Below are 27,432 nucleotides of genomic sequence, written 5' to 3'. Positions count from 1 at the left end.
ATGCAGGCTATATTTCAGCAATTTATGTGAGTAATGTGATTTGTTGTCCCAGGTGTCATTTACAAGCAGGATTCACATGGTGAGACTAACAATTACAAACTGTTGTCCGGCAATACGGGGTTGTGGTGAAACTGCACGATCAATAAAAATCGTAGTTTTAATGTCCATAGTGTCTACACCAGTGCAAATGGCTATTTGTTGAAGCTGAGCAGCTCAACTCCGGTCAAGAACAGTTGCTTTCGTGCACAAAAAAAAAAAAAAACATCGAATCGGTGCTCGGTGGTCTGCTGTGGAAACGATTATAACATAAAATCCTGCGCTCATTACCTGCCTGTCTCGAATTTCCTCTTCAGTCATCCTTTGGTTTGTGTATCCGCTGCTCCCCAGTAGACTCAAAGTGGAATTTTAGCGTGTTTACGAGCGGTGGGATCGCTGTGTCTTTGTTGCTGAGTGTTAAGTATTACATCAAATGAGGCTGTAGACCCTCAGAAATTCAGAAACATTACTGGTAAGGGATGAATGCTAAAACGCGCTTAATGTTGAGCCCCTGAAATCATCAAAGGGTAAAACTAGTTCTAAACCCTGCTGTGCGTAGCCTATTTGTCCACGTTCCCCCTTCACTTATGACACCGCCTCGCCTCAGGTAGGTCATAAATCAAGATTGCCTGTTTTTATCATGCCTTTTAAGATGAAGAGCCTTCTTATCAAGATTGCATACGGGCTTAATAAAATATTCATGAGTCCACTGACGGAAATATTGTTTTCATTTTGTACTGAACTAGTATTACTGTTAATTGTTGGGGCAAATGTGGTTTTGGCACGTATCGTGTTTAGCAGTAGCTTTCGTGTGTATTTACATCTGAACTGGTGACTAAAAGATATATTATATGCTCCAACAGTACGGCCACTCTTGGTTGATAATTTTACTATCTATGTACCAAAAAAAGGGGGGGATTGTTTTTCAGTTTTGGCTTGGCTGTTTTTTCCCTCTTTCTTTTTTATTGTCCTCAAGGTCGTGCCAATTCATACTCTAAAATATTAAACACCTGCTGGTGAGGGAATGTGATTTAGAAAACCCAGGTAGATTGGACAGGTGGGCAGGCTAGGACAGGTGAGACAGCACTAGAAAGGCCATGGATCATTGGCCTTTACTGGAATTCACAGAGCATGCAGGTGGTTATTTCTGTAATTGTCAAATGAGGCCTGTTATTAGTCATTTCCAACTGCTGTAAATCATGTTATTTGGCATGCCACAGAAATATGACTTTTATTTGTGCTGTAGTTCTTTTGTAACTCTATCATGAATGTGATGTCAATTTCACTGTGTTGTAAATGTTATGTGGTTTGTGCAAGAGGGACCCCTTTGTGTGTGTGTGTGTGTGTATGTGTGTGTGAGGCTGTGTTTGTGTATCACTATTTTATAGTATTCATTTTTAACCTCTATAAATATAAGGTAGTTCTCTTCTTAGAGGTACTTGAAGTCTAATTAATTCCAGAGTTGTGTGATTGCGACATTTAGTTTATTAAAAGAGACCCAGGCTGCACTAGGCTAAAAGGCTAAGTGCTGTACTTTTCCTGTGACTCAACGGAAAGTTGATTGATTGCTTGTGCAACCACACAGAATGAAATCATTAGTTTTTAACAGTTGAAATTATTATAATTCTCCTTTGAAACTGGATCTAAATTTCAGATAATAATTTCCCCCTGTATTATACAATAGTAGCCTACAGTGTGTATATTGTGCACAGCCCTACATGATGTCAGATTTGTCTGTGAGATTATGCTTTAAGGCATTTTTTAAAAAGATACAGTAACAACACAAACAGATCAAAAGAAAAAAACATACAGGAAAAAAATTCAAAAACGCACTTGGTTCTAGGAAAAACAGCTGCTGACAGTAAAGATCCAAGCAAGCTATTCTTGCAAACTAAATCACGGGATGCACTATACAATAAGAAAGTGTGTGTGCGTGGAAAAACTTCCACTTTTCAACAAATAATTGACTTTCCAGACTCGTATGGTTTGATAGTCCGGGAGATTTATAGCAGAATTTGTTCTACATCCGTTTTGAGCCCCAGTTGCCCAGCTCTACTGGATGAAGTAGCCATGGAACCCTCATGAAGCTGATTATGCTGTTATGTCTGGACGTATATGAGGTACAAAGGAATTCAAACCAAACGATTAACCCTCAAACAACTCAATTTTGAAACAGTCCATATCGGACAATACTACCATTACATTTCTGTATTCAGCACATGCCCCTATCCAAAACAACTTGCACAGATCTTTTTTTTTTGCATCCAACCCACTTCTACCATAGGGTAGTTAATGTAGGTTAAGTACCTTACTCCTGGGTACAATGGCAGCACCTCAGCAGAGAATTGAACCCGGAACCTTTGAATCTGTGAATCTGGAATGTTGCTGTGCTTTCTGACTGAGATATTAAATAATTAGATGCTTACTTATCATCCCAGGACTTTATAGTTTTATTTCACCCTGCTGATCTCAGTGAATGTAGTCAGTGACACCTGAGAGGAAATTTTAATTAGGTTTAAGCCAAAGGATTGCAATATATAGTGGTACATACCAAGAACAGCCTGTGACAATCTTTTAAATATGAGTAATAGTTCTGGTCATATGCTGGATTACATTACAGGCATTTAGCAGACGCTCTTATCCAGAGCGACTTACACAACATTTTACATTGTATCCATTTATACAGCTGGATATATATACTGAAGCAATGCAGGTTAAGTACCTTGCTCAAGGGTACAACGGCAGTGTCCTTACCTGGGAATCGAACCGGCGACCTTTCGGTTACAAGCCCAGTTCCTTACCTTACCTTACCCACTGTGCCACACTCCGTCCTGGATGTTAGAAGGTCATGTGTGTTCTATATGCACTTCAGTGTGGTTGCCCCTACAATCAACAGACATGATGTCAATGGGCTCTTCAGTTGTGTAAGTTGATTCAGCCATCATGGAAAATTGTATATCATGTTGACAGTTCGAGGTTGCCAAAATGCAAACAGCAGATGGTTCATTTTTTATACCAGAAATGATTTTCACATCTTTGGACAGGGTGGAGCAGCCTTAATTAACGCTGGGCAACAGATGGTTTCTAGCAGCCTAACTCCTCATACAGACATCCTCCAACAGATTGTGTTTAGCTCATTTCACGGCTGGGAACCTCTGGCCGTCCTGTATTAATGCATAAAGCTCGGCCAAGTGTACACAGAGAAAGATGAATAATTTTGTCATTTTTAAACCTTAACTGTTTAAACGGAATTAAACCAGTTTGTCATGTTTATTCACTACCATAAACACCAGAGCATGATCACAGGTAAACATAACAGATCTTCTCTGGAATTTCACCTTTGCAAATTTGCCTTTGGGAAGTGATACAAATGGCACAGTTAGAATTTATTGAGAAAAATACAGGCTTGGTTTTGTAAGTTCAAATTCTTTGGCAGTGTGTGATTTTCCAGAAGATTCAACCATCTGGTTTTCTGTTTAGCAGAATGGTGCCTAATGAAATATCTTAAGACTCACAGAGTACAGCTGTCTTTGTTACCTCTGAAGTTTTTGCATTTCAAAGTATATATTGTGAATGTGAATGTGCATAAGTAAATATTCATGCCAGATGCTGCTTAGCTAAAATGAATCTGTTCAAGTCTTTTAAAATTGTTTTGTAAATAAAGTCTTTACAGCTTTGAGCACAGATGTATGGAATGTGTTTAATTATACCTTCTGGAGAAAATTACAAGGCAAATTACCTCCATTGCTTTGTGGCATTGCTCCAGCAGTCATTTTTTTGAGTGAGACATTAGTTAAAACACACTTTTTTTTTACTTTTGTAAAAAAGAAACCTCTAACATGATGACAGAAACATTGCCTAGGATTATTTTTAGAAGCTACCGACCTTCAGGGAAAAGAGGTCAAAGGTCTAATTTGTTTTTGTTTAAAACATAGGAAATTACACTGTATTACCTTAAGAACAATACTTAATTCAATTTTGGCTATAGCATTTTTTTTTTTTTTTTTTTTGGTAAATTAGCAGCAGCTAAGTAAGCCAACTGGATATGTGTGTTCTGGGCTTTATACTGCATATAGTTTTAGACCGTAAATTGAATTGCATATTCTGTTTGAATGTTGGCATGGTGGGTGGAAGAATAGCATTGTGCAAATTAAACTGGATGATGTACGACAGTGGACCAAGAGTACACTTTCATACACTGCATGATGTCTCAACGAACATATTTTTCAACCGGAATAAAGTAAATCACATATAAATTATATTTTCTCATTAATGTCAATGGAATTTACGCAAGTAACATAATTGCATAATTTGTTATACAAATGATCGGAAACATTCCCTTTTTATAACGTTTTGTAACAGGGTCCCTTTCTAATTCTTCTTCAGCCTCTCATTACTATCCATAAAGTTTTTAAGTGTTACCATTTATTATGCATACATACATTCTAGGTTAGGCGAAAGAACGCCCCTTCTGTTGTGATGCTGTTGCAGAATCTGTGGTCACATACCGCAGTTTAGACCGTTCGAAATGTGCTGGACTCGGGACGGACAGCTGAGGCAACAGTAGCAAACGTTGGAAGCTCTTCAGGTGATTTCCTTGAAATTCCGTCATGAAATGGGGACTTTCACAAAGTTATTCCAGGTGAGAAAACACGGAGAGTTTGAATGTCGCTTTGATGTATGAAGGTAAAATTCATGCAGAGTTAAATAACCTTGGCAGTAATATCTTGGTACATGTACAGGACCATGGGAATACAAAATCCAGTGGAACGATTCCTACTGTGCCTTATTCCTTCTATCACCTTATTAACGACCAGTGGCTATTGTCAAATGGGTAAGTCAACCATTTTCATTTCATATGCGAGCGTGTGCAACAGCTAAGTTTCGTTGGCCTCATATGATTGTTTTTCATGTTGTTCTGAAGTTTATATCCTGTATTTAAGTAGGTGTTCACATGTGGAACTGCACACTTGAATTATGAATGCACTGAAATATTACCGAAATTATACAAATATTTAGTTAAACATTTTTTTTCTGACTCCTCGCTTGTATAAACACATTGCTCTTTATATCTTTTATATCTTTAATGACTCTTTTTCACGTTGGCCAGTTTATTGTTGAAAAAGGAAACTTTAAATGCAATAGAAAGCTATGTCCTTGGCACAGACTTTCCACAGTAAAATTGTCCAGTTATTATTGATGCGATGATGAAAGACGCTTTAAGGGTGTCAAGTAGCACGATAGTAACAGCTTTAGTTCATAGTTCACCATTCATTTGCTCTGTAGCGACGTAGGCTACAAGACGGTAGCATTGTGTAGGAACAAAATACGCACAGTAGTGTAGCCTAAGGACTTCTGGTTGTGAAGGCTTAGCTTGTGATAATTAACTCTACCCATAAAATGGTGTCTAGCTTTCCCCTGAGGTTTTCGTTATTTACTATGATGTGTAAAGACGTTTTGACACGACCTCTCTTGCGTGTGCTCTAACTCGTGGCCTTAAAACTCCTGGGCTGGGTAAGCACTTTCCCACAGCGGATTCGAAGTGCAAGGGAATCTCCAAGACCGGATTATACACATTTAGAATGATCCCAAACCTTTCGTATGCAATGCAGTTTCAGGACAAAATATTTTCACCAATTAAAACAATAGAACGCACGACTGCGTTTGAAAACATGCATCATTTTCTGCCTGGCGTTTTCCTTCTTGCAGCCCTCAAACATTTCTTGTTTATGCATTTCAACAATTTGTTTGAACATATAAATATAAATGATTAGTATTATTTTTTTTAGGAATCATCTGTAGACCTACTTGTTGTCATAAATAGGCTCTCTTCATTTCTAAAAGAAATTCAAATCGTGTAAACAGTCTTCCTGCAGCTGAAGTGAGATAGGCAGAGACATCTAAGTAGGCTTCAGCACCTAACAGGCTGATGCCTGCTGACTTTCACGATGGCAGAAGTTAGTGTTGTGAACCATCATTTTAGTTCTCACCCATGGTTCTCTGGTCTCTAAAGCCCATGTATATCAGAGGCCTTCTCAGATGTCCTTGCAGTTTGGGTCACATGATTGAATGGTCCACAAGACTAAGCAGTACATCCAGTCGAAAAATCTGTTCTTTAAAATCAAACAAAATGCTGCAGGTGGTGAAAGTGAGAAAACAGCGGGTGGGCTTGTACCCTTTTTGTCACACCTCCTCAATGGTTTCGCTAGAGGAAAAATCTATCAGGAAACTGTCCAGGTGGAGCGCAAGTCAGGAATATCCACTGGCCATGTGCCTGGAGTTAGTTATAAAAATTCAAAAAGGTGTGCTGCCGCAAACCTCTCAGTGAAAGTTTTCCATCCTTCCATGTTTTTGTCTGACTGTCTGGCTTCCACTGAAGAGGGTCCCTCCCCACTGCAATATGACAAGCTCTGACCTCACGTCCAACTTTCACAGCACAGTTGAAATGTGATGGACATAGCCTTTGTGACTGCTTGATTGAGTGGTATTGTTGAGTTGTTTGGGGGCAGGAATGTCAATGATGTTTTCAGGTAATTATTTTTCTCTGTAGAACATTTTTTCTTCTTTATAGGAAAACAGTTTGTCATTCCCACCTTTAAGCTTTGATTTTAGCCTGGTCCATTAGAGTCCAAGCGCACTCGGCTGATGAGGGGAGTTTTGTTTCCTGTTGTTTAGTCCTCAAATTCAATAGATAATTCTGGCTCTGTGGACTGATAGGCCTATATTACCTGGTGTGCACTGACATAGATTTTGTCTTTGGCTCCACATTTCTAGACACACATTACAGGAAAGGTCAATTTAGTCCAAACTGTTTGGAACACATACTGATAGGTGCAATTAGTCTGTGGTCCATTAAACCATCAGGTTCATTGTTCACATGATAAATTTGTGTCTGGCATTCTATGCTTCCGATAAGAGTGTCTGGAAGACTTCAATGGACAGCACGATAAGCCATGATTACATTTATTTAGCCTACATAAATAAGCTTTTGTCCAAACTGACCTTCAAAGCAATTTTAGGCTGAACCAGCTGTGACTCAGGCATAATCAGGTCACTTAAGGTCCTCTATTTTGATGAAGCATTCAAATATCAAAGTCTGTTACTTAGTCTGAAGAGGCATTGAAGTTGTTAGTTTGTTTGACCTTTCTGCTTATCTTCAGATGTTACTGTCTTCTCATTTCTTCTGCTTTATTTATCTGTACTCTTCCTTACAGAACCTTGTTTCTATTTCTTTATTTTGTTTATTCTTCTTATCAAGCTCTCAGAAGGGTACAGGAAAAGCTCTTCGCTATTACTTTATTGTCATCAAAATTTAGAATCTTTACCATTTCACTTCATTTTCCTATACAGTGTCGCTCAAGTGTTCTGGGACACTGTCCTCTAACAGTTTGTGGAGTCTAGCCATTCTTGGGTCCTAGTGGTGTTAGCATTGCCTGGATCTATAATCCTTTTACCTATCTATAATACTTCTGTAAGTCTATGAAACCTCCTTGGACTCTTGGGCCTTTTGCATTTTGCCACACTGGAGAGATTGCAATAGTTGAGCCATGCCTTTAAAGGCGTTATATTTGAAACATAAAACTTTCAAAAGTGTATTGACTTTTGCTGTCGTATGAACCTTATTTGAAATTTGGACATCCGCAACATTTGGACATGCACATAATAATTGGTACTGAACCAAAAATGCTTTTTAGGGTTAATGAATGCTGAGACTTGTGGAAAAGAGTCCATAAGAAAGATGCTATTCTGTGGCTTCGTATCCCCCAGCTGAAAGTTCAGATATTTTTCCCCAGAAAAGTAAATATCGCTCTTTCTATGCATGTAAGGGCCAGATATGGTTATCTTATTAGGCTCAACTGTGTATGCATATTTTAAAAATAGTTGACAGTGTGCTGAATAATTCCATATTTATATTCTAAAATGCTTTCCCCCCACAAAATGTTAAGTATTGCCTAGTAAAAACACATGACTGTGTTACATGATAATATCTAAAATGTGAAAAAATACATTGTCTGTTTTTTTTAATTATAAAATACTCGTCCTGAGACAACACTTCAAACACCAGATGGGTATTTTAATACATTTTATTTTACCATGTAGAAATAACAGCACTTTCAGGTAAAATTCTATTATACAAATTGTTTTTCCTGAGGATATGTTAGTTTTGACTGAAGAAATGTGTTTTTCATCAAATTTTACATTTGTACCACACACTGCTTTTTATGTTATGCAACATACCATATAATTTGTCACTTGAGCACACTGCACTTGTCCCATTTTGATCGTATGTCTTCTCTGTCTGATACTTTTTTTGTTTGTGCTTGTGCTTGTGTGTGTGTGTGTGTGTATGTGTGTGGTTGTTGTCAGGAATGCCCCCGGAGTGCGCTCCAGGGGGACACACGCTTCTTCAGAACCCCTATCGGAGTGTCAGCTTCAACTCTCAGCGGCTGCAGCATTCCTCCCTGCAGGACTTCATCTGCGATCACTCCCTCACTCCTGGCTGGTATCAGTTCCAGATCTTTGACAAGCCTGCCAGCATGCCCACTGAATGTGTGGAGGTAAATCCCCACTTTCCCCTCCCATTTTTGATTAGCCGCCTTGCACAGAGTGCAGTGCCTTAGAGTTCCAGTGCTTCTGTCGTTCTGGAAGAAAATGGGCACCACAATCAGTATCGTGAAGCACTTGGTAATTTGACTCTGGTTCATTAGCTTTTCATCTTAGATAAGGCCCAGCATCGAAATCTGGAATCGACCCATGTTTGCTAGAAAAATAAGCTGAAGTTTGCCTTTTTGCTGCTACTAGCACTAGGGCAGAGCCATCTTGGAATAAGCTAAGTTGTGATAGCACTAGGTTAGTTTGTCTCAGCTGCTCAAGCTATTCCTATTACTAGAATGTCTTTCAATGAGCTCAGTGAAAACAGTGAGCCCAAGGACAGTACTTTTGTATTGACCCAGAATAGTCAATTGAGTATTATCGGAAAAAAAAAACATTCATTTTCACAAACTGCCTCTGACGAGACCACAGGTACTGCACCGCTGGCTGGCCGCCCTGAAATGTCCACCTGTGGGATGGGGGTGACGGGTCTGAAGTGACTTAAAAATAAAGGAGAGGAAAAAATTCTCATACTGTTTTCTTTTGCTTAAAATAGAGTGTACAAATGCCATTTGCTTTATGTGTATTTTTGCATAGCATAGGCAGTAGCAGGTCTTTGAAGTGAACATTGGGTCTTTGTTCCTGGGAGAGTGGATTGAATCCGCATAAACAGTAGCAGAGTTCCAAAGGACATCTGAGATGGAGTGTTTCTCATTTCCTTCCAGCTGGAGATCATGGCCTGCTGTTAAAGCCCTTGACGGCTCCATTTTAAATGTCAACTGCACCTTTTTCCTCTCAAGGTTCTCTGATTCATCGAGGGGTGCATTTATTTAAAACATTAGAACAAGGACACTAATATTCGAGTGGCATGCTGACACAAGATGAACAGAGGGGGTACTCAAATAGCAGCTGATACAAAAGATATATATATACACGCATTTAAAAGGTACACTGAAGGGAATTTTCTAAGATCAGGCATATGCACATAATGAGGCAGAGCCTGACCTTAGTTCTTGATTAATGTGTCCTTAAGTGACCACTTAAAGAAGTGAACTCTGAAAGAAAAGAACATGTACTAACTACAAGTGGTTCTTTCACACTTGTATGGGTCTGTAGGTGAACCACTGTGGGACCCAGGCTCCGGTGTGGCTGTCTCTGGGGGAAGGGGAAACTCTGCCACGCCCCCTGGAGGTGAAGCAGCTCACTGCATGTGCAACCTGGCAGTTTGTCTTCAGCAGCAGCAAGGACTGCTGTCTCTTCCGCATCCCCGTCACTGTGCGGAACTGTGGTGACTTCTACGTGTACCTGCTGCAGCCAACACAGGGGTGTATGGGCTACTGTGCGCAGGGTAAGATTAAGTGCTGAGGATTGTGGGTAAATACGCTGGCCTATGTGCACAAGAGTTTACGAGAGATGATTTTACACTGCACTGAATTTGAAGGGCTCTTTACCCAGTTTGATTTGCATTACTGGCATCTATTGGTGCAGATGGTAAGAGTATATGTTTCCTCGAAGCATTATGGTGATTTACTGCAAGCCCCGACCAGAGTTCATTAAAGGAATGCTCGCCATTAGCTTACACAAACAAAACATTTGATCCTTGTGTCACACCAATTGAGTGTTATGCCCCCTACACCAGCTGTTTGTACAGGGTCTTATTTGTGTGTCTGCTTTCCTTTTAACAGTAATGCCAGACTCAAAGCCAGCTGTCTGTGGCCCGGAGGAGATGGACATGGATGGGATTTGTAAAGGTGAGGTAAACAAAAGCCTCTGTGTGCCACGACAGGGCACAGCCAGACTGTCAACCAGACACCAGAATAATTAATGTCAGAGTTGCCGCACTGGCGGAATGCACCCTTCTCTTCCCGGCCCTCCGTAATGAGCTTAGCATGTGTCTCCTGCATTTTCGCCGCTGACTGTGGCATCCTCCGTCTGCTGGCTCGTTAATTATCCCTCAGCCAGTTTTACTGCTCGCTGACAGGGGCATGGGGCTCTCATCCACGTTTCAGATCTGTCCCACAGCAGTGAAGGGTGAGAACCGGGTTAGCCTTGTCAGACGCACTCTCCCTGCTGTGATAAACGACAGCAAGCATGCACACCAACTTGAATATTTATAACGCTGTCCCCTACCGTACCCTTCACTTGCTACACAGTGTTTTATGTGGAACAGAAGTAGTTACAAATTGTTTCTGTGCGCATCCCAGAAAAAGGCCCCCCTTCGCCAAGGCCACCTGAGATCGCAGCAGAGATTTCGGGCCACAGCGTCTTCCTGAAGTGCAGTTTTGGGGGTCAGAGTCCAAACAGCTCTTTGGGGTACATTGTGGCATGGTCTCGCCTCTCCCCCGAAGGACACAAAGAGGAGCTTAAACAGGAAACGACCGTCCAGACCTTCTCTTTCATTGAGCTGGATGGAATTAACCTACGACTGGGGGACAAGGTAAAGGCTCACACATACACTTTCCTTAACTGTAAAACACTGGGTATTTGCTTTTGTGATCTGTCATCATGCTAATGTTTACCCGCTGTGGCCACTGTTCTCCACTGCCAGATTTACTGTGGCTGCTCCAGTTTCTTCCTTGACTCGCCACATGTTCGAGGGACGCCCGTGGAAAGCAAGGAGTTCTTTGCTGGGATCAGGGTATGGAAATTAAGCTGATTTGCAAGACTCAGTACTTGTAAATATGATTTCTTTTTGTGCAAATGGGTGGTGGTTAGTGAGGAGTGCCTCGGTGTTGTGTATCTAGTTGAATCCAGAGACGATATCTATCTCAGAGGATGGAGAAGAGTATGAGTTGACCTTGGAGAGCACGGTTCCTGTCCCCTGCTCCTCTGAAAGCCAACCAACTGAGGAGTGCACTCTCACATTACACCTGAGTCTGAGCAATCAAGGTAAATGCATCACTAATAACCCATACCTTACTTTTGAGGTGAGAAACCGGGCCCCTCAAGGGTCACTGTCAATCATGTCTTTGAGGTTTCACAGCTTTGTTAATGTTCTGCTAGAACATAAGAACAGTTGATATGATCAGATGGACAGATAAAGACCCATAACTGAGTTGTGAGGAGAAAAAAATGATGTCAGACCTTTCTCTCAATCTGCTCAGGGGAGGATCACCTAGGCCCAAATCTGGCCCTTTCTGCCTGTCAGGTGGAGCTCCCACGATCTCCCTGTCACAATGGGAGCTGTAGCTCCGCCTCGGTCCACTTCACTGCAGTGACTGACTTTGTCCAGGATGGAGACAGGACCACCGCCATCTGGGTCAAACCCATTGTCAGTCAAAACTTCCTGTGGAGTGGCTACACACCCGAGAGTGTGAAGGTAGGAGAGCCATGGCTATGAAACTATACAGTAGTATGCAGTTAATCGTACTCTTGCATTCGTGTAGCCTAATGTAATTAGTTCCAATGTAATTATAATGTAAGTGCTGGCTTAATAACTGCTTTACCTGTTTTTTTTAGATCCATGTAAAGGATGTTCCATCTGCATACTGCTACTCTTTCACTGACCCTCATATCATTACATTAGATGGCAGGTATTTCAACCATGAGCAACTTTTTATCCTTTCATAATTCGTTATTTCTATGTCAGTGCTGCCGAAGGCTGCAAAGGTGATCATAGATGCAATTGTACTGCGACTGTACAGAGGGCCAACCAGAACACTAGCCCCCCAAAAAGACCCAATGAAAATGATTCATGCTGGCTCTTAGAGTGGTTTTATCTTTAGCAAACTATGTGACTAATTTGCACCAGTGGATGTTGCCTGATGTCACCAAATCCATTTTTTTAATACCAAAAGTGCTGTTGACTGAGAGATACTTGGAAAATGTAGTAAGGTTTACTGGACCAAAATACTGATAATTCGTTAATTAGCCATAGCTGGATGACAACCAGTGAGGTGCCTGAGTTTTCCTGTGGTGGCCATTTACCATGTCCACAAATACGTACACAGCATCAGACTGACCTGGCCATGTTTAGAGGTATTATATCTGGATATGATTTTAAGTTTTGTTCTTGTTTGTTTGTGATCCTTTCATTATTTTACCGCTATATTACTGAAGACTTAAATCAATATTGGTATATGTTTAACAGGAAGTATGATAATTATAAGACGGGGACCTTTGTGCTGTACAAGAGCACTGTGTGGGAGTTTGAAGTCCAAGTTCGCCAGTGGGAGTGTAGCAGCCTACATTACCCATCATCCTGTGCCTGTGGTTTTGTGGCCCGAGATGGAGGCAACCTCATCTCCTTCGACATGTGTGACGGAGAGCTGCATGACACAAAGCCACAACTCTCTGTGAAGAAAAGAGACACTGCACGAAGGAGCGTTCGCATTACAGAGTCATACCAGGGCAGGAAAGTTACGGTATGTGTCAGGGTATAAATTATTCACACATACTCATTCCCTCAAATTATATCTTGTACTCTACATGAACTTTTGTTTCATAAATTCACTCCAAAGATAAACATTGACTTCACATGTACATAATCAAGATTACAAACAACATCATTGAAAGGGGAAATGTTACTACACATATTTTGTAGTGATAATCATGTCATACCATGTGTTATTACTTTTATTACAATAATAAGCAGTTGGTGATACTGAGTACCAATTTTAGTAGAAGTGTCCCCAGGACACAGTGTGTCAGCTCTACCTGCAACTAAATAGAAGAATGCTGCAAAAGATTCACATAATGTCATTTTCTTTGGAAGAAAAAGGAGCAGTTGGTCCATATGTTCAAAGTACTGTTTGGCTGCAATAAGAATATGTTTAAATGACCAAATATCAGTCTTGGCCTTTTACCTGATTATGGGTGTTTGTGTGGGAGTAAACAATGTCCTGAATTTCAGATGTTGTTTACAGGGATGAACTGATCCCAGACTGCTTTTTCTTTGCCTTGCACAGTTAGAACTTGTAATTTTTTGAACTATAGATCACATTCTCTTCGGGAGCCTTCGTGCGTGTGGACGTGGCTGAATGGGGGATGAGTCTGACCATCAGAGCCCCCAGCTCAGACTTTGGCCACACAGAGGGCCTGTGTGGGACCTTCGATGGGGATCCCCAGAATGACTTTCACAAACCAGGGGGTGACTCTGCACAGGATGTTGGAACATTCATTTCTGCTTGGAAGTAAGTTTCAGTAGCTGTCCAATCTAGTTTCTGAAAATCAAAACAAAGTATTCTTTAAATTTCACAAGAATATTTAAAGAAGCGCTATAAAATCATCATGCCCCTTCTTCTGTCACATATAAAAGCGAATGCTTTACCTCATGAATAATTATTACTTTTTCAATTTCTGCAGCTATTTGTAGAAGTAATAAATATCTTGTTTAGACTATGCTTTATTTGAATATTTAGTTTCATTCCAAAACTGGACAGTGTGAAGAGATGCTTTGCTATCCTGTGATCACGTAGATTCCAGTAACACTTGAGAAGTATTACAGTATGTACTGAATTGGTGTATTTTTGTCCTCTACTTGTACTCATTAAATTGCACGTTTCTATCTTGCCAGGGTGCCACCTGGCAGCAGCTTGTTCGACAGCATGCCATCCCTCGAAAGCTCCTCAAACTCCAGGAACTACTGCAATTGTGAGCGGGAGTCACGCCAGTCATCTGCCAGACTCCAGCCTCATCTGGAACCCGGTCACCTGACCTCCTGCTCTCACCATGACAACGTCAGGCTCCCGGCGGTAATACCATCCCTGGATGTCACAGCTGAATACATCAACTCTGCGGATCTTGTCAAAGGGGTGGACAAGCAGCAGGTTGCGAGCTCCCTGAGGGGACAGGCTGTCCGCCACAGCCAGGGCGGATGGGCCAGTGATGGCGCCTTTCACCTCACTCTGGGGGCCCACCCCGACGGACCCAGCGACGGGCTGCGAGCTCGGAGCAGAAGGAGGCGACAGGCCTACACGTTTGTCTCCAACTTCCCCTTCCAGAGCCTAAGTCAGTCTGACATCGAGGGCTTTGCCTACTTCTTCCCCGAAGACCACGTGGATAGCCAATCGGAGCCCTCGGCCCCACCCACCTGGCCTACGGAGTCCGGCCTGACACGGGGCCACGCCTTGCAGCTTTGCCGGCACACTGTTGCCAACTCGAGCGTGGGTGCGGGCTGCGGGCGGTTGCTGGGAGAGGTACTGGGCAGCGTGGTGGACATGTGCATGGCTGACCTGCAACTTAAGGATGATCTGGCTTGGCTGGGCAGCGCACTGCCCCTGCTGGAGAACGAGTGCGAGCGCAGGCTGGTGCGGGACGGGGAGAGCAGTCAGCACCAGGACATCCTGTCTTTCCTGAAGTGCCCCAGCCTCTGCAGTGGGAACGGCCAGTGCTCCGAGTGGGGCTGTGTCTGTTTCCCTGGGTTTGGATCCTACGATTGTAGCGTGCTCTCTGGTAAGTATCCCTGGAATACGTATGTGCACTGTTTGATTCAAGTTGCATCTGCTGCTTAATTTGCTTAAGACTCATTTTTACTTAAGTGTCTGCATAGCGCGGAGGGTCCACATTGACCATGTGACCACTGCTCAAGGGTCAGGGCAGCATGCCTCCCAGAGCATATTATTGGTGATATCACAAACCATTACATTACATTACATTACATTACATTCGTTTAGCAGACGCTTTTATCCAAAGCGACGTACAAAAAGTGCATTTTCATGATCGTAGACAACTTCTGAACACGGGTTCAGTAAGGTACAATGACTTATTTTGTAAAGCTATTTCTAGCTGAGAACAAAGAACACTATCCTGGTCTAACATCTGCAAAGCCAAACTAGGCAGAAGAATAAGCTAGAGTATTAGGACAAATACAATTTACCAAGAAGTGCAGGGATGGGGCAACATGTAACAAGTGACAGGAAAAAGGGTTTTTTTTTTTTTTTTTTTTTTTTTTTTAATATATATATATACACAGCGTGGTGGTGGTTATTCTAGGTATAGTCTGAAGAGATGAGTCTTCAGGCCACGGCGGAAGATGGATAGTGAGGGGGAGGTTCGGAGAGGGACGGGGAGTTCGTTCCACCACTGGGGAGCTAGGGTGGAGAAGCTCTGTGATCCCTTTGGGTGGGTGGGAGGGGTTGCAAGACGCCCTGCTGCCGCAGAGCGGAGTGGTCGAGCAGGCACATAGAATTGAGTCATGTCCTGCAAGTAGATGGGGGCTGTCCTGTTGGCAGCAGTGTAGGCAAGGGTCAGGGCTTTGAATCGGATCCTGGCAGCGACCGGTAGCCAGTGAAGTGATCGCAGCAGAGGAGTGACGTGGGAGAAACCTTGGCCTTCAGGCCTTCAAATGCCTTCAAATGAGTGTATGGACACCTCCTGACTGCACCACTCTACTAACCCAGAGCTGCACTGACCCATTATTGGCCAGTTTGATGTTGTATTTTAATTTGTCTTGGCTATAGTTCACATTTTGCAAACATGCTTTGGTGCTCAAAAAAGTGCTCACTGATGCAAACTCCAACACTGCCCTGGTCCATTTTTATAGCTTGTAGCTATGCCTTGTTATATAGTTCCTGTTGTAAGTACAGCAGAGGTTACTGTCAACATGTCTGACACATCTATCAGTGGTGCGTGTGTCTTTGAATGAGGAATGCAGGGACAATTTCTGTCCACCAGGCTGTCAAGCCTATTTACAGCCTTCCATAAATATGCTATATGTGCTAGTCAATCGCATGTCATATCTGAAATGCAAGTGCTAGCCAATTGCATGTCTTTCCTTCACCAGAGAACTAGGCCCACCATCGTCCTCTCTGGACTTGTGCAATGGCTGTTGCACACACCACACCACCTTCTGGTCTTTTTTTTGCCTTCCAAGTCTATGGAGAACCAAATGAGCATTGACCCAAACACCAGCCAGAAAAGCTGGATGTAAATAATTCAATTATCAGCATTTTTGGGTGGAAAAACACCATTGAAAATAGTATCACTGGGTAAAAATATTTCAGGTAGCAGGTGGGAGTTTTTATTTGTGCAAGCGAGAGTTGTAAGTTTCAGTTTTTTGTTGTTTTTGTCAGTGAAACTTCTCTCTTTTTCCCCTCATGTCCCTGGTGTGTCGTTTGGTTTTCTGATATTGTTCCGAAGATCAGATCCCAGAGATCACCGAGCTGGAGAAAGCAGGACTCTGTGATGTCCGGCAGTATGACTGCTCCACCGTCCGTGTGTTTGGTCAGGGGTTCAAAGACTCCTTTGAACTCAAATGTGAAGTTGTGAAGGAGAAGGTATACTTTTGCCCCTTTTATCTTTGAACTAGTATTAATTAAATAAATTAACATCATTTGAGAATAATTACTAGTTTTAACTCGAAAATGTAGTTTCATTCATTGGCCTCTATTTCATATAACTACACTGTATTAAGGGCTAACATTTGATTTTGTTTTGTTTTTACCTTACATAAGCATTCTCAGTTTCAGCCACCCACTGAAGCTGTTGTGTAAGAAACAACAGAAAAGTGAAATGTATCACTCAAATCTTAAAGATAAACCTATGATAAAGATAAGCTTTCATTTAATAGAGGTCACTGTTACATTGCAGCATGCATACCAATAACCTTTCCCTTCATATGTGTGTGTGTGTGTGTGTGTGTGTGTGCAGTTTGTCAATGGGGAGTGGATACTGGAGGACCCACAGTTCATTCCAGCCTCCTTCCTCAGTGCCACGTCCCTGGACTGCAGGCTCCCTCTGGAGAGTAGCCAGTCCTTTGACACCCCGGACTTGGACATGGTGGACGACAAACCAATCGCCAGATGGCAAATTCGAGTGAGTATCAATATTTACCAAATTAAAAAAATGAAATAAAATCAATATAAAATAAAATAACCACATGGCCCCTCAACCACAATACCAAACTATATGTATACTTTTTGCATGTTTACATTCTATGTTAACTTTCTTATGAAATTTTTTATACATTTATGTAATTCTTTATTTGAATGTGTTTCACATGCCAAAAAATGACTAAGCAAGACATTAAAATGCAGATCTCATGCTCTAAGATTGATATCAAAACAAATAAAAAAGACAAATTCACTTGACGAAACATTTAAAATGTACCTTTCAACAAAAATGTATGTCATTACCAATGAATTTGTAGTTGTTGGATCCTGACTGTCAGGCCCATCCTGTAGGTGTCCAATGATGGGTACAGCTTCAGCAATGCAAAGATCCTGACTCTGTTTGATGGGGCATGTCAGGTCTGCACACCCCAGACTGAAGGAGTCTGTACTCTGAAGGTGGGTGACATACTTCTGCTTTCTACTGCATGGGGCCATCGGGGCGGACAGTGTGAACATATATGTTGGTAACATCCATATGCTGAACATATAAACATGTCTTCACTGTTGCCTAAAAAACATATATTTCTGAAAATGTAATTTTCAACTAAATATTTAACTTGCACAGGCAACTTTATTACTTATTACACAGTGCTTAGAGCTTCATGAGAACCTTTGATATGTGTGAAAAATGTAAATGACAAAACAATTGTATGTTTTGACATCCCAAGATACGTGCAGTAATATGGCCATAGTTACCGAAGGAATAAGACATAGCAAAGGCATGTGTATTGGGAGTATGTAGCATTAAAGAAGCCGGAAGGATAAGGACAAGCCAATTCCTTAAATGCAGTTAGATAACTAGGCAGACTCACCTTTGCTCAGCTGTGCAAATGGCCCATTTCAACTGGAGAACATTGATGCTTGTCTTCAGTGGTGTATTGAAAAAGGTCCCAGACTCTTGCAAACGCATTTAAATTTTCCAAAATATGACATAAATATATCAGTATATTACCACTTAAAGATCTCCTGTAAAATATATTATATTGCGGTATATTCCATTTCTAAATATGACATGCCCAAAAAGAAACACAATAGTGCACGTGTGTGAGATGTATTAGACCCTAATCCATCACATTGACTGAAATGAAAATTTCTGCATGACAATTTAAAATATATTGGCTGTGGAGGTACCATATTTATTCATCAAGCCACTGGCCTTGTGTGCACTTAATTTTTCAAGTTCTTTACTAGTCTCATAATGTTAAAACTTAGGCACATTCTTTTTAAACAGTAAAATTCTTCCTGGGCTGGCCTGGGTCTTCAAATAAAACTGATAGAATGCCAAAATACCATCATAAAATGAAAGGCCCAGTGCACCTTCCTCTGTTGGTGCTTATATTTCTTCACAATTACATTTAGAAAATGTGTCCAATGTTCTGTGCAGAGCACTGAGTATATCAAACAAACTTCTGAAGGGTATAACGAGTTGGCAGTGTGCTTTGAGTCATTTTAATGGGTGCAGTATGTCAGCAGGACAGCTAAACAGACTGCGGGCAAGATGAGGAGCTTGGTACTTAATCTGTTCTTCCAACTGTTATTAATTCCCCCTCCCTCAGTTAATATGACTCACATTTCCTCAAATACAGGAAACAATTTTGTGTTTTTTTTTTTTTGTTTAAACTACACATACAGCACACTTAACTTATTCAGGCTCCTTGCTGTGTTTTGTATCAAAGCAAAGAAAAGGTTCTTTTCTGCCTGCTGCCATTTGAGAGGGGGAAGGGAGCATTTTCTGTTTTAACCCTTCCCAGCTCTCATGCAGTGTATGTACCATACCTTTGTAACACACTCCTGTTAGCTTATTTTGCTATTTGTTCCCCTGGATACCATAAATCACAATAAAATTGAAACATACTGCGGTATCATGAGTTATATTACAGTATGGTGCCTGTTCATTGGTAAAGTTACAACCGATTTAACCATGTAAGAAGCACACATGTTCTCTGAATACTGACTCCTTTAATGTTTTTCAGGAGAAGACGTGTAACATTGACGGACTGTGCTATGGAGAGGGGGACCTCAATCCCAGCAGCCCTTGCCTGATGTGCCGCCCTGATGTTTCCAAATTCTCATGGTCAATCACAGAAAGTACATCTATCTCACTATTATTTAAAATTTTATTATTGAATCACGGGATATGTGTGTGCCTATTGAAGTTAATCCAGGTGGAATGATCCTTATTCATTTATTTAAATGCATGTGTGCACTTTGTATTATAAGTCGTGGATAAGTGAGTGTAACGTGATTTAACATATTACCACGTTCATTGACTGGATCCAGCGGGCTGTACTACAGTGTATGCAGGCATGTGTTCATTTGTCCGTTAATTCGGGTGGTGCTCTTGCCTGGACAGAGAACGAGCCCCCAGTGTTCCAGGCAGCTCAGGCCAAGCTGCAGACCTTCCAGGGGGAGAACTTTGTGTACCAGTTCCTGGCATCGGACCCCGAGGGCTCGGCGGTCCTCTTTACCCTGGAGTCGGGTCCAGAGGACGCCGTGCTCTCTCCAGCTGGCCTGCTCATCTGGAAGGTGTCGTCCACCTCTCCGCAGACCTTCCAGTTCGCTGTCACGGATGACTGCAGTGCAGAAACAAGGGCGTTTGTACAGGTGCGACTCACATGCAGAAACCTGCTTCAAACCTGGTTTTTAAGTGATTGTTTGAAACTGAAGCCACAACCTGACCGGCAAATCCATGCAAATATTGCAGTGTGTGGATATACCCATTTAACTGATCATTTTGATGCTCCATTTATTCAATACACATGCAGTATACTGTAACTAATTTAGATAACGTCCATGTGCAGTGTAGACAACTTACAGCCACAAGAGGGAGCTGTGAAATTGAAATTCCTTTTGGCTTTCTTCGAACACAAAGAAAAAGCCAGTGTTTGTGAGCAGCAGTGAGCTGGCCTGTAGCAGTACCTCTGTGTCCTTTCCAGGTCTCAGTGCGACCATGTGACTGTCAGAACGGCGCTTCCTGTGTCACAGATATTAAGTTCCCCCCCGGGAGTGGAGAGTACCTGTGCGTCTGCCCTCCAGGGTTTGAGGGGGACAGGTGTGACGTTGACACAGACGACTGTGGGTCCAGCCCCTGTCACTTGGGCAGGTGTGTGGATGGACTTAACTCTTACACCTGCATCTGTCCACCTGGACTGACAGGTAAAACTCAAGCACTGAGGATGATTGAGAATTTTTTTTTAAATTATGGTTTAGTATTTAGTAATTCAATTTAGTAACTAAGCCATTTGTCAAACCCTAGTACCCATGGTACCTAGTAATGATTTATGAATGTTGATGATGATGATGATTATTATTGTAGATTTTATATCTGTTTTTTTTAAATCAGATGCCTTTCTCACTGTTAATTTACAATAATTTAAGCAATATAGAATACAAAATATTGGTTACATTCAGAATATATTTGGAATATAGAACAAGCATTAGGATACACTGTGTGTTCCAGGTACATCGTGTGGAGAGGATGTGGATGAATGTGCTTCAGCACCTTGTTTCCCTGGAGTTGGCTGCAACAACACTTTGGGATCGTTTATGTGCGGACCCTGCCCTGCGGGATATGCTGGAGATGGGAGGAGCTGCAAACGTGGGTTCAGCCATAAGAGCACTGCTGCATGCTCCACACCGCTCACACTTTCATGAAACAGCAGCCCAGAGGAGCAGGGGAACGTAGATCTGACAGACGTGTTTCTCGTCCTCTCTGTGAAGGTGATGACCGTGATGCAAGCCCTAGTGGGAGGAGCCAGGGATCTCTCAGACCCAGATCTGGTCCTGGTTAGCATCACCATTGCAACTTATAGTCACTGTTGTTTAACCTATAAATAAGATACTGTATGTAGTGTTGTATATCACTATTAGAATGAATTTTCATTTTGTTTAACTGGAACAACTTCTGGCTGTTGGAAGGTTCCCTCTGTTTTAATTGTTCTGTGTCATTGCAGTGGCCCTGAACCCCTGTTCCAGGCGACCATGTTTCCCAGGTGTGCAGTGCTTTGAGAGCCCACTCCTGACCGCTGGCTACACCTGCGGGCCCTGTCCATCTGGGCTCCATGGCAACGGCCACACCTGCACAAGGGGCTCTCCAACTGGTACGAAGCCACATGTGCACCTGATCACTCGCAAGGCATTGATTACAGTTTTAACATTGACACCAACAATCAGTCTCCTTTAATAGTTTATAGATGCAAAGTCTATAGTTGAGATCTCTTACAAAAGAGCCTGTAAGCTGGTCTGGTTCATTTTTAAGGTTTGTCCTCTAACTTCCAGTGTTTTACAGGGCAGAGGCCTGTCTCTGGCACTGCAGTCGAGGTGGAGTCCGTTTGGGACAGGCGACTGTCCTCCAGTGACCGGAGGACTCCCGCAGGCACATTGACGCAGGACAGGAACACAGGACAGGTCCGCAAGGCCGGGGCCAGCCGAGACAGGACACCGCCCCGGCACACCGGTCCAGAGGGGACAGTTCCCCCACGTCCCCTGGTGACATGCGCAGACTCTCCCTGCTTCTCCGGAGTTCCCTGTGAGCCCTCCCAAACAGGGTCCTTCAAGTGCGGGCGCTGTCCCTATGGATACACTGGGGATGGAGTCAACTGCAAAGGTCACCGGACTCTTCCCTGCTGACAATACCTGCTTTTAGTTAATTTGTAACGTTCCAGGACGTTAACCATTCAGTACGGTAGCACACTCAACTGTTCTGATAGGTTACATTTTATTTTATATTTTATTTTATATGACATTTCTACTTGCCCTTTATTGTGCTTATCCCAGACATTTCTCATTACAATCATTTATTATCCCTGTAGAGTGTAAAATGATAACAGTCATTGAATAATGTATTACAGCGGTGTGCCGGTACCCCTGTGGACGTAACATGGAGTGCTCCAGACCCAACACCTGCACCTGCAAGGAAGGCTACACTGGATATGGCTGTCACATAGGTCGGAGGAGGGGGTGGGGTTTGGGGGGGAGTATGTGAAAGCAGCTGAGATGGGACATCCTGCTTGAATTTTACTCACACTAAGACTAAATGAGACCAGAGGTCATGTTAGGTATTCAAGTGGTTCTCAGTTTAAGTTTAAGGGTGTGATTTTGTGTTGTGTTCATAACAGTATCTGGGCTGCGTGTCTGAGCTTTGGCACGGTCGGCCCCTCTAGCCTGGTTCTGTTGATATAGCCACACACAAACACACCCTGACTGCACTGTGCCTCCTGCAGCTGTGTGCCGGCCGGACTGTAAGAACCGAGGGAAGTGTGTGAAGCCAAACACGTGTGCCTGTGCCCTGGGGTACAGTGGGCTGTCCTGTGAGGAAGGTAATGACACCAACACACTGGCCAAAACACCCTGCATCTGACATTACACTACCTGGCCCATAAGGACTGGTGGAGATTATCAATAAAGCCCAAGATGCCCCACTCCCTACAGTATACTGTAAAGTAATAATGTTATCCCTACATTGTTTATCATAAGGCTCCAACACCAGAACTGTTTATTTCCAGCAATGCAAATGGGAACTCTTTAGCCCTGTATGATAATCAGTGTTTATTTTTATTCCATAATAGAATTCTCAGCTGTTTATTAATAACTGAAGAACAGAAACAATACTTGATATAAAATAGGTTTGAAAATGAGTACAAGTAGCCTAAAATAATGTGGTTATATAAAACAGTTGGATATGGATTGAGAAAACACTCAGTTGGATACTTTGAAAAAGGAGCCAGTTAAATGGACCTCCTGTGTAAGAAGTAGTCCCGGAATGGTTGCAATGATTTCCTGTGACTTTAGATATCGACACCTGGCATGATAGAAAGAGACAGAGAGAGAGAGATAAATTTCCTGATCTGTTCTTTCATCTTCTTGTCCAGCTAACTGTGAGCCTCCCTGTCAACACGGCGGAACCTGTCTCGCCAGAAACCTCTGCACCTGCCCCTACGGCTACGTGGGACCCCGATGTGAAACAAGTACGACTCATTTACTCCAGTCCAGTTTCATTACAATTCAATAGATTTTAGTGCTTTCTTTATACGTCTATGCACGTAATAGTATTTAATAATGCAGATGTGATTGCTGTAGGACATGTCAATTCTAGGCTGTCGCTGTGCTTATGTTTGCGATTCTCTGAGGTGCAGTACTTGCGTGTTTCTTTCCGCAGTGGTGTGTAACAGGCACTGTGAAAACGGAGGAGAGTGTGTGTCTCCTGATGTATGTAAGTGCCAGTCGGGCTGGTATGGGCCCACCTGTAGCTCAGGTAAGTCTTCCTTTTCCCCACAGTTTAGTCAAGAAAGAGAATAAAGTTCATCCTGGGAAGATGCTGTAGCATTGTTCCACTAATGTTTTCAATGAAGTCATTTGGGTCTAAAAGTACTACAGGTACTGCCATATGTTTGTAGAATGGTATTTCTGCTTACTTACAGATGTCATTCTTTATGTAATTATGTCTGACTATACATTCCCTTTGCTCCCCAGCACTCTGTAAGCCAGTATGTCTGAATGGTGGGACCTGCATAAAACCCAATGTGTGCGTCTGCCCCAGTGGGTTCTATGGCTCTCAGTGCCAGATTGGTAAGATTCTGTCTCTTTATGAGACACATATCACTGTGTCAGATGTGTAAGATGTTGTCTCTACACTGTGTAAGGAGTGAAAGCAGTGTAGTTTGCAGATTCTACCTCCTCATTTAAATTACACTCTCAGTGCTGGTACATTAAATCATAATGAAATAATGAAAATCATTGAGTGATATGATCATTTTGGCCACAGTCCTGAGTTAGAATCCATATGTGCAAAAAAAAGTCTATTTGAATTCTGCACACTTCAATGACATCTGCTCAAAATTGAATTTGTATTCATGTGAAACTCCTTGGAAAGTGTGTTTGTGCATCATTAGGCAGCTCAGCTAATGAGCAAAATTAATTTGATTGAACATGCATCAACATCAACAAATTACCACCTGAATTTGAGATATGTATCTGTGTGAGATATGTATATATTAAAAAAAAAACATTTCAATCATCTCCAGGTCAGAATCCAGCCCTGTGTAAAGGCTATATCAATGGCTGTATGGTGCATATTGTTTATAAATGCTGTACATGCCCTGTTTGTGTTCTAGCTGTCTGTAATCCTCCTTGTAAGAACGGGGGGCAGTGCATGAGGAACAATGTGTGCTCCTGTCCTGAAGGCTACAATGGAAAACGATGCCAAAAGAGTGAGTATCTCCCGTTAAATATTCCAGCTGAAAACAGATGTGTCTGTGTTTACAATTATCAGGGAGTTGCTTTATACGATGTTCCCATCGGAATGTTAACTTTCCATGGAACAGGGAAATGCATAGCTGCTCCAGATTTAATGTAGCCGCGTGTGTGTATTTGTGCGTCCGTGTGTGCGTCTGTGCATGCATGTGTGTGCGTGTGTGTGTCTGTGTGCGTGTGTGTGCGTGTGTGTCTGTGTGTCCATCCTCTAGGTGTGTGCGATCCTATGTGCATGAACAAAGGGAAGTGCGTGGGCCCTAACGTCTGCTCCTGTGCATCTGGCTGGAGAGGGAAGAAGTGCAGTGTCCGTGAGTGAGACGCCGTTATCCTGTTCACCCTCCACCTCACGCTCAGGGCCTGGTCACTCCAGGCCCACCGTGTGCCATCATGTCCTCTGTGCCTTTCGATGCCAGCATTATTTTTAATGACCTGCAGGCTGTAGTAACAGTGATTAGGACAGGGGGGTAGGACACCAGGGCCTTTGGTGTTTTATATTCTCTCAGGTTCTATGTCAGTATTTTTCTTAAGTGATTCAATACCATTACAGTAGTGCAGAATCAATAGTTGCATTTTTTATTTCAACGCATAAATATTTTAACATTTTGCTTCCATGTTTAATTTTCTTTCTTCTTCTTCTTATTATTATTGTTTTATCTTTTATTGTTGTTTCTCCACCCATGTGCTGAGTACAGCGGTATGCCTGCAGAAGTGTAGGAATGGTGGTGAGTGTGTGGGTCCCAACACTTGCCATTGTCCAGCTGGATGGGAGGGGTTTCAGTGTCAGACACGTGAGTTTCCCATAATCCTTTGAACCCTGTCAATCATGGTGGTGCTCATCTTTTCAGGTAACCTTGACAACTAACGCTTGTTTTACAGCAATTTGCAAGCAGAAGTGTCTTTATGGTGGGCGATGTGTTCTACCCAACTTTTGTCACTGCCGCCCTGGCTACACAGGCGTGGCCTGTGGGAAAAAGGTAACATACAGTTCTTACTATATATCTTATATAAATACCAGGATATGACTATTTTCAGTGAAATCTCATTTTTATTTTGCAATTGTTCCCTAATTGTGACTGACCCTGGCTCTGGAATTCTGCCATTCTTAATGTAATTTTTCAATAGCAGTTTATTGGATTGAATAACGATCCTTCACTATTTCTCAGTCATGCCCGCCCACACCCCCCTCCCCCACTGGCTTTTATATGTTAGAAGAATATGCTTAAATAAACAAAATTTGGCCGGCATTATAATGACGTTTAAATTAGTGTTGATGATCTTAATGAGCTGATTAAATGAACACTTGTGTTTTTTAATGAAATGTTTCAGGTTCCACAGGGATGAGTGTCATTTAAGGGGGTGCCGAAGGAGCTGCAAATGTGATAAACTGCTGGGAGTTCTAAACCCATGAGAAGTACAGCATTGAGAGGAAGTGTGTGTGTGTGTGTGTGTGTGTGTGTGTGTGCGTGTGTTTCTGTATGCGTGTGATTTGCTTTGAGATAATAATCAGAGACAATGAAAATAGACCTTTCTCAGTGTCCATCTGTCACTACCTCATGACACTGTGTACTGTGTGGGTTCTTTGGGTTTTCTCAAAACTTAACCCGCCTTTAACCTTTGACCTTTGTCTCATAGTGTGATCTTTTTTCATAATTTGATTGATATTATTCTCAAAAGTTTTATTCAGTCCCGGCTTTATCATGTAATGCTACTTAAGTTCATTTTTAGTGTGTGTGTTACTGAGTGTGTGTTTTTCATTAATTGATGTGCACTGTGTCATTTTACACAATACTATGCCTGAAACAATGTTAAAGTAACATGTTTTCTCATTTGTATACAACATACATAATTGATTAATTTAATTCCCTCTTTGCTCATAATAGTTTAATGTTTCCCTGAAAGCAAAACATAAACTAGTAACACACTTTCTTGACTGTTCACATTTGCCAAGTCTGCTTGTGAGTAATTATGAGTTTTATTTTTCTCTTTCATATTGCTGTATATTAAAGAGTGAAAGCAAATTTACTTAAAAATCTTGTGCATTGAAAAAAAGTCAGATGAAGAAAGTCGAATACAGAACTTGGATCTGTATCAGTATTTGGAGCATTAAACCTATTCTGAAAATAAATTATAGTTGTTCAGTATTTTAGATATATTTACTTTTGCTGTAAATCAAGTATTTTTAAAATAAAATATTTTTATCTGTATTTGTGGGTTATTTTTCTTGATTGTTACTGACTTTTGTTCATTCTAAAATCTGAAGTTGGCCACTACAATCGACTGCAACCGCTACCAAGACAGATGTTCTCAAATGTTGTATGGGAAAGTAGTATCAGGTGCTTTAAGCAACTTCACATGTAGTGCCAGTAACAACTTAATCATTTGCATGTGAGAGCTATTCTTTTTTAATACAGTCAAGATGTGAGGTAAGGCTTATGTGCATTTGTGTGCATACTGCTGAAAGCATGCTAAGGTATATAATTTTTATTAAAACTGACAAAATCTACTCTGCATACAAATACTGTTTACTGGAAAGGTCAACTTTTTCACATGTTTTCCCAACTTTCCTCTGTTCCATGAGTTCTGTTCTCACAAATTCACGTGAGGAAAAAATAAATGGATACTTTAATTGTATTTTACTAAATTTGGGTTAGTTGCAATTGCATTTTTTTCTTACTGCTGGAAAGAAAATATGCATTGTGGGAGATGTTAGTATGCTAATAAT

The 27,432-nt window shown here is 41.8% G+C and overlaps 1 protein-coding gene across 1 annotated transcript; it reads left to right on the top strand.

Annotated features, from left to right (window-relative positions):
• The first annotated feature begins 4,558 nt into the window (after positions 1–4,558).
• On the top strand, positions 4,559–26,914 carry LOC118223271 (von Willebrand factor D and EGF domains). Its single transcript, XM_035409573.1, has 33 exons — positions 4,559–4,678; positions 4,779–4,870; positions 8,404–8,594; positions 9,745–9,976; positions 10,314–10,379; positions 10,833–11,065; positions 11,177–11,266; positions 11,373–11,517; positions 11,733–11,947; positions 12,088–12,161; positions 12,719–12,992; positions 13,564–13,760; positions 14,144–15,021; positions 16,708–16,844; positions 17,218–17,382; positions 17,751–17,855; positions 19,433–19,547; positions 19,813–20,063; positions 20,396–20,615; positions 20,920–21,057; positions 21,180–21,245; positions 21,413–21,559; positions 21,748–22,065; positions 22,310–22,405; positions 22,682–22,777; positions 23,330–23,425; positions 23,617–23,712; positions 23,931–24,026; positions 24,572–24,667; positions 24,923–25,018; positions 25,403–25,498; positions 25,587–25,684; positions 26,037–26,914. The coding sequence occupies exons 1-33, from the start codon at positions 4,647–4,649 to the stop codon at positions 26,049–26,051; spliced, it is 5,262 nt and encodes a 1,753-aa protein (XP_035265464.1). The 5' UTR covers positions 4,559–4,646; the 3' UTR covers positions 26,052–26,914.
• Positions 26,915–27,432: the final 518 nt, after the last annotated feature.

The sequence above is a fragment of the Anguilla anguilla genome, chromosome 1, assembly GCF_013347855.1.
Source record: "Anguilla anguilla isolate fAngAng1 chromosome 1, fAngAng1.pri, whole genome shotgun sequence".
Classification (NCBI taxonomy): Eukaryota; Metazoa; Chordata; class Actinopteri; order Anguilliformes; family Anguillidae; genus Anguilla; species Anguilla anguilla.
This window is presented reverse-complemented; position numbering and strand designations above follow the sequence as displayed.